Genomic DNA, 14926 nt, shown 5'->3' with positions numbered 1-14926 from the left:
CATCTAAATTTGTTAATGTCATAGTATCAGCCACACACTTACCAATCAAATATAAAAAAGAAGATGTGGTATGATTGCCAATGAGACAACTATCCACAAAAGACCAAAATGACACAGAAATTAACATTTATAGGTCATCGCAAAGCCCATACCGCATAGTCAGCTATAAAAGGCCCCGATAAGACAATGTAAAACAATTTAAACGAGAAAACTAACGGCCTTATTAATGTAAAAAAAAATGAACGAAAAACAAATATGTAACACATGATGATAAACAAACAACAACCACTGAATTACAGGAGACCATATAAACAAGAAAGGATATGTCAGCCACACACTTATCAATCAAAGACCATATAAACAAGTAAGGATATATCAGCCACACACTTATCAATCAAAGACCATATAAACAAGTAAGGATATGTCAGCCACACACTTATCAATCAAAGACCATATAAACAAGTAAGGATATGTCAGCCACACACTTATCAATCAAAGACCATATAAACAAGTAAGGATATGTCAGCCACACACTTATCAATCAAAGACCATATAAACAAGTAAGGATATGTCAGCCACACACTTATCAATCAAAGACCATATATACAAGTAAGGATATGTCAGCCACACACTTATCAATCAAAGACCATATAAACAAGTAAGGATATGTCAGCCACACACTTATCAATCAAAGACCATATAAACAAGTAAGGATGTGTCAGCCACACACTTATCAATCAAAGACCATATAAACAAGTAAGGATATGTCAGCCACACACTTATCAATCAAAGACCATATAAACAAGTAAGGATATGTCAGCCACACACTTATCAATCAAAGACCATATAAACAAGTAAGGATATGTCAGCCACACACTTATCAATCAAAGACCATATAAACAAGTAAGGATATGTCAGCCACACACTTATCAATCAAAGACCATATAAACAAGTAAGGATATGTCAGCCACACACTTATCAATCAAAGACCATATAAACAAGTAAGGATATGTCAGCCACACACTTATCAACCCAAGGTCAAAGTTCGAAGCGAATGTTAACAATTAAGGGCAACCGTAGGACCTCGACGATCTGTAGTTATAAAAAGCCCGACATAAAAAAAAATATAAAGCTATGCAAATGTGCAAACTAGCGGATAAATATGACAGATATAAACCAATTACAACCGATGCACTACAGGATCCTGATTTTTAACAGACATACAAATAATGTTGGTTAGACATTTTAAAAAGGCGCCTTCCCTGATCCGTGGCTGTTTTGTAGCTATACACAATAAGAACACACTATAACATCAGTTGAAAAGGGCTTAATTTCCTCGATTTATACAATGTAGAAAACATCTTAAAAAAGCAGACATGACATGCTAGGGAATGTATGCATTCCTCACAAGAACAAAGAAGACACAAAGTACAGATCTGAGAACACTCGCTAAGAGAGAGATAGCTAAATTAATTCAAAGCCTATTCCATCTTATTTAGTCTTATATGAGGAGTGAACTGACGGTTTGTTTATCTATAAAAATATATAATGTGTAGATCTTGTCTTGCTGATCATTTTTGCTTATTTACGTTTTGTCTATCTATTACAGTTTTTTTCAGATATAAGCCAAAAATTAAAAAAAACAAATAAAAGTCGTCAATAAAGGGCAATTTGTTAAATGATCGGGAATCAGTCTGAGACTTATCATTTTTTGTAACGGATTATTTCTATTTAAAATGTATTGCAATTTCTTTTCACAATGATCATTAACAGTGATCGGGAAAGTCGAGCGCCATGCGCCCATTGCGCATAGAGTCACGTATGCCAGCGCCGGAGTGGCGCACAATATTTTTGCTTCGTTTAGACATCGCAAGTTGAATTTCCGATTGTGTTTGAAAGTTTCGTGTCGCCATGATTTGTGTCCAAAACGGTGTTGTGTTTTGCTCCAAAGATAGGAGCACCATAACATTTTCGAGTCGTCTCGGGCGTTTTGATTTATGTCCACGATAACAACATGTGGTATATCTGATTTACAAAATAAAACATAATCAAGAATATTTTAAATATTTCAAAGCAAACAACTTTAAATCTGTAAAAGTTGGCTTGTAAAGAGTAGAAATTTTTACAAATTAAAAAATTTAAATCAAACTCCCTATAATTTCAATTGACCCGGGGGCTTTTTATTAAAATATCGAAATTGTCTCTATAAAAAGGCGCTTAACTGTCCTTGTCAACTTTTTGGTCTTTGGTTTATTTTTAAAATTTGTAAACATGCCTCCAAAGAAACAGCGAATTGTTGTTTTGCCTGGACAAAAAACATTACTTTCTTTTGTTGGTCGGGATAAAAACAATAATTCAGAAAATGCAGAGGAGTTGTCTCAAACGCCCAACACAGATACGGACATTACTGAGGAAAGTATGGCGGTCGACGAAGACCCAAATGAAGTTGAACATGACAACAAACACGACGATCCCGGTGAAGGTACTAGTACTACTGCTGTAAATAAAGATTCCCGCAAATATCACCCTGTTTGGGAAAAGTTATGGCCCTGGCTTTTGTATGATGGCACGAAAATGTATTGCAAATCTTGTCAAAAGGCTGGGAAGAAAAATTACCTTGCATTAGTCTGCACAACATTCAAAACAAGTACTATGTCTAGACATCAAGAGACACCTGACCACAAACAAGCAATATCAACACCAATACATCAGCAAGAATTTACTAAATCATGTAACAAACTCGACAGTGCTGAGGATTAAGCCATAATTCTTGCAATGATGGCAGTTTATTGGTTAGCTTCAGAAGATTTGCCTCTTAATAAATATGAATCAATGATTAATTTTTTGAAAAAAGTAGGAGTCACTAAACTTGAAAACTTAAAATTCAATGACAGAATTAATTACGAAAGTTATTATTCGGCTACAGAAATCCTTGCTGCCATTGATTTGGAAATTGAATCAGAGATTGATGAAAAAATTTCAAAATCGCCTTATGTTACCATTCTAGCAGATGAAAGCACTGACACTTCTAACAATAAAAAGATTACCATTAATGCAAGGATTATTGACCCAGAAACATCAATTCCTGAAACTGTAATCCTACGGGATAAATCTTACTCCGATGGAACTGGTGAAGGTTTGACCTCGGTTATTATAGAGGAAATGGCAAAACACAACATTACTAATGACAAACTAATAGGTTTTGGCTCTGATGGAGCAACTGTAATGTCAGGGTCTGATAAGGGTGTTAAAGGGTGGTTGATGGAATTAAACCCACATATGATACACATTCATTGTATGGCTCATAGATTAGCCCTTTGTACAAGCCAAGCAGCAGAAGGTGTTCAATTAATGAAACATTATCAGAAATGGTGGACTTCTGTATTTTATTACTTCAAAGCTTTCCCAACAAGAGAAGGTGAATTACATGAAGTACAGTCAGTACTAAATTTACCAATATTAAAATGCAAAGAGATACATGCTGTCAGATGGTTATCCTGTTTTGAGGCTGTGCAGGCGGTTTATCGTAGTCTTGATGCTCTCATTTCATACTTCCATAAAAGGCAAGCATCAAAGGACCCAAAGGCAAATGGCTTATTAAAAAAAATGGCAACAACTAGTTTTATATATATCACTTATATGCTGATGGATGTACTACCGATAGTGTCGAAGTTATGCTTAACCTTACAAAAGAAAGACCTTGATGTTGCTGTTGCAAAGGTATGTACTTGACAAAGTAATTGTTGTTTTGACCAAATAATATTTCTGTATGATGGCCATCATTGACCATTTAACATTTGTTTTTTTTTATATGATTGCCAAATCAAATGAAAACAATTAATATGAGACTAGTTGCTAACTACTACATCTATAATCTATTATTAGTTGGTCCATAAAGGAAAAGTCTCTGCCCCCATATTTGATATAGATATTGTATTGAAAGAATGGAGGGAGGCAAAGCTAATTGTAAAATCACTCAAATATCCAGTAGATAGAATGAAGCATCTGTGGCAACTTCTGACTGTACATCACACAGAAGATCTACCCAACAGCATTAAGCTGGCACAGATATCCCTTATTATTCCTTTACACACTGCTGACTGTGAAAGGACATTTTCTATTCAAAATCAAATACTGACCCCAAAAAGGAACTGTCTCAATCACGAACAGTGTGACAAACTTATAAGAATAAAAATGCATGGCAAGGGTTTGGCACACCATAACTTTAAATCCTCACTTGAAAGGTGGCACAAGAAAAAAAGAAGACTCTTGAAATCAAGATCTTAATATTCTAGTCAATTAACCTAAACTTATATGTCTAGATCAGCTAATTATAGGCTGCTATTATTAACATAAACAATGTTGAAAGCTCTAGTCTCAGTTTTATCCAGTATTTAATACAGATATGGTGTTTATCTGTTTAATTTTATTGTGATACTATTTCTATGATGTTGTTACTTGCACATTGTTGTATTGTACTATATTGTTTGATAATTGATGTTTATTTAATTAAGTTTCATCATGTTATGATGTCTTCTCTAAATAATAAAAGTTAGTCTAGACCTAAATTATTGAATTTACAAAAGCAAAGAGACATATGATCATATGATGAACAAATACAATGTTAGTATATATATTATATATTATTATATTATAGTTCGTTTCTGTGTGTATTACATTATAACGTTGTGTCGTTTGTTTTCTCTTATTTTTGAGTGTAAATTCACATTGCGATAAGACGTGTCACGGTACTTGTCTATCCAATTTCATGTATTTGGTTTTGATGTTATATATATATGTTATATTTGTTATTCTCGTGGGATTTTGTCTATGTGTGTTACATTTTAGTGTTATGTCGTTGTTCTCTTATATTTAATGCTTTTCCCTCGGTTTTAGTTTGTTACCCCGATTTTGTTATTTGTCCATGGATTTATGAGTTTTGAACAGCGGTATACTACTGTTGCCTTTATTTAGTCTTTTTCACAAAAAACATAAATATATCAGCATGAACTAAGACTTAAATTATCATTGAATTTACAAAAGCAAAGAGACAATGCAAATTAGAATCACAAGGTTAGTACCTTTTTGCTGAAACATACATTTTTGGTTTTTTGTTGTTGTTATAAATCAATGGCCCATTCATTTGACAACAAGGCCCATTAAATCTCAAAATGGCCCATTAAATATTGTTTTTGGGGGCCCAGGGCCCATACTGAAAAAATCCTTCCACATCACTGCATTAATGAGATAAAATGCTGGCGATGTTTGTTTAGTAATATTACTTGTATTTGAAATTTGAAATACTGTTTTATTGAAGGTTCTTTATGTTTGTTTACCTAGATAAAATTCTGCTATGTAAAAAAATGTAAAGAATATTTGTCGCTGTATCAGTATCTGTATTTTTTGTGGTTTTTGTCCCTCAGTCATATTAGAACGGTGTGATCCCTGACTGATCTGCTTATTGTTTTTTTCCTCCAGTAATATTTGAACGGTGTGATCCCTGAATCTGCTGACTATGTTTGTGGTTTTTGTCCTCCAGTAATATTTGAACGGTGTGATCCCTGAATCTGCTTATTGTTTTGTCAGATTTCCGTATCCTGCTTATCACTGTTATAATAACGCTTGTAATTCCTCGCGTCCTGCCTTCTTTTGTTTTTTTAAGCACAAGCTGACATTCACGTGTCACGCTTACAAAAATATTGGCCAATTCCGCGACACGCTTCAACCCCAATGAGACATACTAACTCAATCATATTTTGATATGTTTCTTAATAATTAATAATACCTTTAAGTTAACACTTGATTATTTTATATTACTTATATCTAATCCTATTACTATTTGTTAAATTGTATTTTCTAGCTTCGAATGTAGGACATCTTTAGGTTGGTCTCTAAAAGATTTAATATTTATTTTTGTTAGATCTTATTAAGTTCTAATCCATATTTTGTAATACACCAATATTTGAACCTGTAATACATATTAGTCACAGTTGATAACATTTATAACGATCAAAAGATTAAATAGAAAAAAAATTGGAACTAAAAGTTCAACATAATTTTGTGACCCAGCTGAAATAAGAAATGTGATTGTTTTCGTTAAAATGTAGACCATCATAGTCTGATTCATGCTGCAGAATAGTGTTTAAATTTGAACTTTATTAAAACAAGATGAAAATTGTAGAAGTGTTTGTGTACTTATGTACAACGTACATCGGATATGTGTATAGTGCACAGCCTACCGGATGTACGTACGACAGTACAGATTCATCAACAGGTATCTATACGTGTACATTCGGAAGTTACACAGCACCACTTACCTTTACCGGGTTCACTGATCCGTATCCACAGCGTCTTATCATCAATGCTGTAAGCGGCACTTTACCAACAAACACTTTCTCAGGCTTTTCATCGTACGCTGCTAATTTGATTGATCTTGATTATGCTGCAAGCTTACAAGTTATTTGTAGTTCTGGAGGAACACTTACGATTTCACAAGCTTTATTTTCGAGCATGAGTTATCTTCAAGAACTAAAAATAAGTAACTGTGACATTCAGTCGCTTCCTTCTAGTGTTTTCTCAAACTTAGTAACACTTAACTCTCTCTGGATTGAAGGAGGTTCAGTGAACACACTAGCATCTAATATTCTTACGGGTCTATCTATAGAAAAACTGGACGTTCCCGTCCCGACCGCCGAATTTGTCATAAAGAACACAGTGGTTTCCGGTAATCAAATCCCGGTTGGTATGCTTGATGGACAGACTCTTGTCAAATCAATAAGATTCGACAACATTGGACTGACTTCAGTTGATGATGCACTGTTCGCTCAGAATACAGCGTTGACGTCTTTGTCATTTGCTGGCAATGCTGGGATAACAAAGATAGAAACTGCTTTGATTAGCACACTAGCGGGATTATCTTCCCTTGATCTAGATGGTATCCCGTTTGAATGCACGTGCGATAACTTATGGATCCTCACTCATGCCACAACCAATGGTATAGCCTTACCATCAGGAATCATTTGCGGTACACCTGCTGAATATCAGAGTACGTATATATTATAATGAAAATTGTATAAATATATAGGAAGATGTGGTATGGGTGCCAATGAGACAACTCTCATTTCAAATACCAATTTGGAAAAGTAAACCATTATACATGTTATAGGTCAATAGATATAGGAAGATGTGGTGTGAGTGCCAATGAGACAACTCTCCATACAAATAACAATTTAAAAAGTAAACCATTATAGGTTAAAGTACGGCCTTCAACACGGAGCCTTAGCTCACACCGAACAACAAGCTATAAAGGGCCCCAAAATTACTAGTGTAAAACCATTCAAACGGGAAAACCAACGGTCTAATCTATATAAACAAAACGAGAAACGAGAAACACGTATATATTACATAAACAAACGACAACTACTGTACATCAGATTCCTGACTTAGGACAGGTGCAAACATTTGCAGCGGGATTAAACGTTTTAATGGATCCAAACCTTCTCCCTTTTTCTGAAACAATAGCATAACATCACAACAAAGAAAAACATACGATAAAATATCAATTGGCAGACTTAACTCAATCAAAAAATGTACATTTTGTAAATGTAGGTTACACTTGTAAATGCATCTGTTTTACAAGCCACGCCTCTTTTGGGGAGATAACTAATATTCATAGATAATTTGTTTTTATACGTAATGATTCGAAGATATGATAACTACAGTTATGCATGTTTCATCTCATAGAGACACACATGTAATTTGGAAAATGTTACCAGTATCAATACACATGAATAGCGGCCAAATTGAATCATGAGAAAGACCCAAGTGAAAGGAGGGGAATAGTACATAATTTTAGTATTATGTTTAACTCTTGGAAGTTCGGGATGCTGTACTTCATCTGAAAGTCAAAGTGATGCCTTCAAAACGAAACAAAATAAAAACTATCACCTTTAAGGTTAGTCACTGCAAGGTTCCGCTTTATTAAATTTAATACTGGTTACATTCAAAAGGGCTTCACTCATTGCTCATTTGGTAAATAAAAAAAAAAATGAAACAAAACTCTCTTTTAAGTTTTGTGTGTATGCTAAAAATTCGAATCCTACTGTACTACTAGTATTCCTTTATAATTGGCAAGGCTATATGTTTTTCAGACAAGAAAGCTTCCAAGTATTATGACGAGATGTGTGACACTGCAAACGCTTGTGGAGATTTACCAGGTGAGTAGGACGTTTAAATATACAAAAGGAACGATCCAAATGCATAAGGCGAAGAAAAACCAACTACCTCGTGGCCAGAAAAAAAAACGAAAAAAGGATCAACACATTCTACATAACTCTACATGAGAACTTAACATGGACAACTAGAACACCAACACAAGACCAGGGTTGATCTCTGGTCGATTAATCATAAACCACGAATTTAAACCATAAACAATCTTCTGTATTCAAAACAATTGCATTTGATCACGTTGGTCAAATTGCTTTATAAATTTGTCGACATTTGTTTGCGATAAATAAAGTAAAGTACCTACCAGAAATTTGTCTTCTATAGATCATAGATTTATTCCATGAATACCAAGTGGTATACGTCATCCCAGTGAATTATCAAAATGAAATAATATCAATCAACATATATTTCAGGTATAACCCTGGGTCCAACCATATGTATGACTATTATCGAGATTGTCAGTTACTGTATCCTAGCTGTTACCATGGTGATAGCTATCGTAGCACTTGTTATCATATGTTACGTCAGAAGGAAACTGGTCATTGCCAAAGAAAATCTGGAGAAAAAGAGAAATAGCTCCTGGGCACGTGTACAGAATGCACTGAAGAAGGGCGGGGCATCTGGTCAGAAACCACCATTGAGATCGTCACAAGTAGATGGTTGGGTGTAACAAATATTGATTAACCGATAGATACCTGAGTTTGCTGTTTGAAGCCTGTCCTAAATTGTTGTTAAAACATATACACTGTATACAATTGCTTAACAAATAGATGCTTGGAATTTTCTGTACGTCATTAAACACAAATAAAATGTTTTATGGAAAACGTTTTAACATATTAAATATTTTTAATGCAGATTAGAAGTCATTGCTTGATATCCAACATAAATATACTATTTATTGGATAATGTCCAGCACATAACAGGTACAAATATCAAAAATAGGGGTACAGCACCCAACATTGTGTTGTTATCTTAATCACTATAAAAACAAACAAATATGTAACAAAGAAGACTTACAAAAAGACAAATAGACAAAGCACATTAGCAAAAAATGAAAGACAAGAATACAAAAATTATAATAGAACAATAACTCAATGACGGGATGTATAAGTACAGAACCACGTCAAACATGTATGCATCACAGAAACACAACATGGCATAAAGACAAACTACATAAGCAAAACTGAAAGACAAGAATGCAAAAATGGTGAGAACAATAACACAATGAGGGATAAATAAGTACAGAGTCTCGTTTAATGGATATCTAAAAAAAAAAAACAGACTACGCAGTAGATTTACAGTAATTCAAAAGGACAAATAAAAGAATAATATAGTTCTAGTCCAGTCCTGGCCTCAGTGATTTATTTTCATTTTTTTTTTGAGTCCAGCTCGCCCTCACGATATTAAGACAATTAATAACGTCAGTATCCATAATCTATACTTTAAGAACATCGTGTATTATTTGTGAAGTTTGTAACTTCTGTATAATAAACTCATCATATTCAATTTTGTATTTACACCAGACGCGCGTTTCGTATACAAAAGACTCATCAGTGACGCTCGAATTCAAAAAATTTAAAAAGGCCAAATAAAGTACAAAGTTGAAGAGCATTGAGGACCAAAATTCCAAAAGGTATTCTATTCATGAGGTAGAAAAGCTTTAGAGTGCATTTCTTTCTAACACAAACGATCCAAACGGCTAAGTCCGCACATGTTTTGATGATTTGTTTCTAACATACGTTTGCAAAGTTAACGTAAATTTTGACAAACTATGCACTAGCTAGAAATGCGTCTACAGTTTGTCGTTTATCGTTTGTAAGTACAAACGCTACATTTGTTGAAAAGAAGGACGAAAGATATTAAAGGGACAGTCAAACTCATAAATCGAAAATAAACTGACAACGCCATGGCTAAAACTGAAAAAGACAATCAGACAAACAATAGTACACATGACATTGCATAGAAAACTAAAGAATAAACAACACGAACCCCACCAAAAACTAGGGGTGTTTTCAGGTGCTCCGGAAAGGTAAGCAAATCCTGCTCCACATGGGGCACCCGTCGTGTTGCTTATGTGATAACAAATCCGGTAAATAGTCTAATTTGGTAGGTCACATTCATGAAAGGGAAGGGGATTGTAGTTACGACGTAAGGAGCATATCCGATATCGTCTGTGAAACAGTTATTCCATAACGGTCAACCAACTCGTGATGGCGTTCGTAAAATTTACGAAGGAATGCTTACACCTTCACCATTTGGAACTCTTGGTTTAATAGATTCCTTGTGAGCAGCAACCCTCTATCTATGATAGGAAATGCAAGCACGGGAATATCTTCAACCTGATTTAACGATGTATTTGTTTCTACGTTTGTAAAAAAAGTATGTTTACCAACAACATATGCATGCATTATTGAAAGTTCAAACAGGGTCAGTAAACACTGATTAAACGATGTATTTGTTTCTACTTTTGTCGCGTTTAGGAAACAACAACAAACACCACACAACGTTTACAAAATTGTGGTTAGAAAGAAATGCACCCTTAGTATTTCACAAATTCAAATTTTTTATACTAAACAGTTAATTTATAAAATATGATAATTCATGCTGACTACTCGGCTAATGTTATTTGGTCTCTAGTAACAAATAAGGTGACTCGGCTTCACGAAATATTTATGATTCTGATTTGACAAGACTCCCCAATAGACTGAAACACACTCAGAATGTGACAGTGTTAAACATGTCTGTGAGCACTCAACCCTCCGCCAGCCTGGATCAGTGTTGCAACAGCACACCATTACAACATAATATAAAAATCAGTTGAAAAAGGTTTACCTCATTAGATCGATACAAAGAAAAACACCAAACAAATACACAGACAGGGCGTTACAGGTTATATATCCACCACCATCCGTAACAACAAACAAATACACAGACAGGGCGTTACAGGTTATATATCCACCACCATCCGAAACAACAAACAAATACACAGACAGGGCGTTACAGGTTATATATCCACCACCATCCGTAACAACAAACAAATACACAGACAGGGCGTTACAGGTTATATATCCACCACCATCCGTAACAACAAACAAATACACAGACAGGGCGTTACAGGTTATATATCCACCACCATCCGTAACAACAAACAAATACACAGACAGGGCGTTACAGGTTATATATCCACCACCATCCGTAACAACAAACAAATACACAGACAGGGCGTTACAGGTTATATATCCACCACCATCCGTAACAACAAACAAATACACAGACAGGGCGTTACAGGTTATATATCCACCACCATCCGTAACAACAAACAAATACACAGACAGGGCGTTACAGGTTATATATCCACCACCATCCGTAACAACAAACAAATACACAGACAGGGCGTTACAGGTTATATATCCACCACCATCCGTAACAACAAACAAATACACAGACAGGGCGTTCCAGGGTATATATCCACCACCATCCGTAACAACAAACAATGTCATTAAGTACAGATCTGAGAGTATTCGCAGTACGTTAACTGACAGAAATATATAGTTCAAAGCTAACAACAATCAATTAAAATATAAAGCTAAAATATCAATCAGTACAAAAAGAGGAACGAAAGATACCAAAGGGACAGTCAAACTCATAAATCTAAAACAAACTGACAACACCATGGCTAAAAATGAAAAAGACAAACAGAAAAACAATACTTTTAGTTAATACTAGAACACACGCGGGTATGTGAAAAAATGAAAGTACCTATGTTTTAGTATTCGTATTGACATCTAATAAAGCCGTGTTGTTTGTAAGGTGCCCACTTTCTTTCTGCTTTCAGAATCTTTCTGTTGAAACCAGTCCATGTACAATAAACTAACTGTAAACTAAATTTAATTTTGTTACAGTTACTACTAATAATTAACCAAATCAAATAGTGGTATTTAGGTGGAAGAAAACTGACTCGTTGCATGTACCAGTGTTAGACCTGTGCTTGTCTCACCATATTACAATTTTCTAATGATATTATGTGGATGAGTTAATATAATAAAAAGTGGCTAACATTGTCTATCCGCAAGTATTTCATAAACATAATTGAGTTGAACTAAGATCTATTTAAATATGTCTTTTTTTAAATCTCCTAATGATTGCTCTCCCAGAATACTCATTCTTCCTAGCTACATTTACATTTAAATGATTACTATAGTTGGGACAAGCACGCCATAGAGCAGATAACAGCCGAAGGCCACCAATGGGTCTTGAAAAAAAACGAGAAAAATTCCGAACCCGGTAGTAGTCCTCGGCTTGCCCCTAAATACAACACAAATAAATGAACTAACATTAAAAAAATATACATACAACAATAACAAAGGCCAGAGGATCCTGATTTTTCTCTCTTTTATTTTGTTTTATTTCTTTTAATCCTGGAATCTTTGATGAGTGTATTTATCAGCTTGTTATTTTGAAAAAAAAGTAGCGAACATCTTTAAACATAACTTCATTTCTTTTCTAAACTCACGGAGATTAACAGCTTTAAGAGATTTCTTATTTTATTTGTTTTAAGTTGTTGGACTGCTGACTCAGTTAAAAATACCCAGTTTGAAATCTCTTTGTATTCATCAATTTATAAAAGATACTTTTATGAGAAATTTATTTTATAAAAACCTAAACTACAGGAACAGTTATCATTAGTTTATTGGAACTGTTAGTTTTTAACCCGGGTTAGTTTTTTTTCTTTATAGATTTATGAGTTTCGAACAGCGGTATACTACTCACTACTGTTGCCTTTATTTATCATGCCGTTTTGAATTTTAAATGTCTTTAAGGTGAGCGTGCATCTAATGGTATAAAAAAATCAAAATATAATAACCAAATGCATAAAGGGCGTCTATACTTAATCCTTAATTTATTTGTTTTGTTTAATCGCATTTATAGTGCAAGTAAATTGCAGACTGTATAAAAGGGATTAAACCCATAAGTTTACATTACAATAACAGATTCTATGTTATGTTTTATTATATCTATGTTGTCTAAAATGTTTAAGCATTGTAAGATTTTTCCGTTTGCTATCTTCTTTACTTTATTGTTTGAGATAACAAATGAAACATCTCCTACTGGCTGTAGTTATGACAGTGCCTATTCATCAACAGGGGTGTATACTTGTGTATTTGGAAGCTACTCGGAACCTTTGACTTACTCAGCGTTTTCAAGTCCTCTTCCACAAAGACTGAAGATCACGAATTTAAACGGAAACTTACCAGCCAGCGGAAGTGCATTTTCGGGATTCTCAAGTTTTACCTCCGGTTCGTTCGACAGAAATTACCCAGCTTACCTTGAACTAGTCTGTACTACGTCAGGTTCGATAACTCTCACAACTAGTACCTTCACCGACATGAGTTATCTACAGGAAGTTAAATTTTCTTATTGTAACATAGTGTCCTTATCAAATGGCATTCTAGGGCCATTCGGAAGTCTGAACTCATTGATTTTTGAACACGGATCCATAGCGTCTTATTCGACAGACTTTTTGACATCTGTTACGATTGAATCACTTGCTGTTGCTGAACCTAAGGGAGAACTTATAATAAAGGATTGTTCGATTACACCAACTACAGTACCAGCAGGTGTGTTCGACGGACAAACTTCGATACGAACAATACAATTAGTAAAAGCTGGGGTTACAGCTATTGATGCTTCAGCGTTTAGTCTGACAACTCAGCTCAATTATATGTCTCTGGTCGACAATTCTATTACGTCATTGGAGAGTAATCTCTTCACAAGTATGAAAAGTCTGTCGTCCATTGACCTAGGTGGACTTGCATATGACTGTTCATGTTCAAATTTAGACTTCCTAACGTATTCTAGTGAAAACTCTGTGAAACTGCCGTCTGACTTAATCTGTAACACACCAGCTAGTTACCAAGGTATGTTTTATATTAAAAAATGAAATTCGTTTACTTTGTTAAATAATTCAAGTGTTATCCTTACCTTTAAAAAACAGCACTTGTAAAAAAAAATTAAACACAGTTTAAAAAAGTGACGGAGCTTTAACTGACAGAGATATATTTTACCTTGCAATATCCTGTTATCTGTTTGGATTCTTACTCAGGTAGTCTAGAAATAGGAAAAAACAAGCCTGAAATGGGTGTTTTCAAAACTGTTCTTGGATAAATCAGACTTTTGTTCTCTCTAAAAGCGCACATATTTCAACTAATTTAAAATATAAAATTTATTATAATTGGAAACATAAAATGTTGATCGGTCAATCAGGTACAACAATATTTGAAGTTTTAGATACATGATTATGCTTGGTATATTTGTAGATAAAAAGGCGACAAAGTTTTACGCTGAGACCTGTGCTACAGTGTCAAGTTGTTCAGGTAAATTTAGATTTTGGTTTCTTTCAAAATCCATTGTTTATTTATACCGGTATGTGCTGATCTGAATGATCAACTGATTTGTGTTGTTGTTGATTTTATAACTAATCAAGGTAATAGAGATGATTGAATGTCCCCAAAAGTTTCGTCCCCGCGATAACCGATTATCAGTTAGTGTATGACTTATAAGCATACCCGTCCGTTTTACTAATTCATTGATTGTGTTTAATCAAACTTTCAACACTATTTCCTATTAGCTATTAGACACGTTACGAAAAGGTATATTCACGACGCTGAGGTTGACAAATTACATTTTAAATGTGGGGACT

At 34.4% G+C, this 14926-nt stretch overlaps 3 protein-coding genes across 3 annotated transcripts; all 3 read left to right on the top strand.

Moving 5' to 3' along the window:
- Nucleotides 1-2778: 2778 nt before the first annotated feature.
- Nucleotides 2779-4287, top strand: LOC139501858 (zinc finger protein 862-like). The gene is made up of 2 exons (XM_071291082.1): nt 2779-3720; nt 3886-4287. The coding sequence occupies exons 1-2, from the start codon at nt 2779-2781 to the stop codon at nt 4285-4287; spliced, it is 1344 nt and encodes a 447-aa protein (XP_071147183.1).
- Nucleotides 4288-6014: 1727 nt separating this feature from the next.
- LOC139500803 (SLIT and NTRK-like protein 4) lies at nt 6015-9043 on the top strand. The gene is made up of 3 exons (XM_071289664.1): nt 6015-7045; nt 8151-8216; nt 8640-9043. Exons 1-3 carry the CDS (start codon nt 6169-6171, stop codon nt 8894-8896), a joined length of 1200 nt encoding a protein of 399 aa, XP_071145765.1. The 5' UTR covers nt 6015-6168; the 3' UTR covers nt 8897-9043.
- Nucleotides 9044-13244: 4201 nt separating this feature from the next.
- LOC139501596 (toll-like receptor 3) lies at nt 13245-14600 on the top strand (the record flags this gene model as incomplete). Its single annotated transcript, XM_071290709.1, is given in 2 exon segments — nt 13245-14144; nt 14544-14600. Coding segments are annotated over 2 exon segments (946 nt in total), but the record flags the coding sequence as incomplete, so codon positions are not given.
- Nucleotides 14601-14926: the final 326 nt, after the last annotated feature.

This window comes from Mytilus edulis, chromosome 13, assembly GCF_963676685.1.
Source record: "Mytilus edulis chromosome 13, xbMytEdul2.2, whole genome shotgun sequence".
Classification (NCBI taxonomy): domain Eukaryota; kingdom Metazoa; phylum Mollusca; class Bivalvia; order Mytilida; family Mytilidae; genus Mytilus; species Mytilus edulis.
The sequence above is the reverse complement of the archived record's forward strand: the minus strand, read 5'-3'. Positions and strand labels throughout refer to the sequence as shown.

Bases quoted from the DNA above. Each gene is read 5' to 3' on its own strand.
- LOC139501858 (XM_071291082.1), top strand. From the start codon at position 2,779: ATGGCAGTTTATTGGTTAGCTTCAGAAGATTTGCCTCTTAATAAATAT. The intron at 3,721-3,885 runs GTATGTACTTGA...ATCTATTATTAG, and splicing joins TTGATGTTGCTGTTGCAAAG to TTGGTCCATAAAGGAAAAGT.
- LOC139500803 (XM_071289664.1), top strand. From the start codon at position 6,169: ATGAAAATTGTAGAAGTGTTTGTGTACTTATGTACAACGTACATCGGA. The intron at 7,046-8,150 runs GTACGTATATAT...TATGTTTTTCAG, and splicing joins TACACCTGCTGAATATCAGA to ACAAGAAAGCTTCCAAGTAT. The intron at 8,217-8,639 runs GTGAGTAGGACG...CATATATTTCAG, and splicing joins CGCTTGTGGAGATTTACCAG to GTATAACCCTGGGTCCAACC.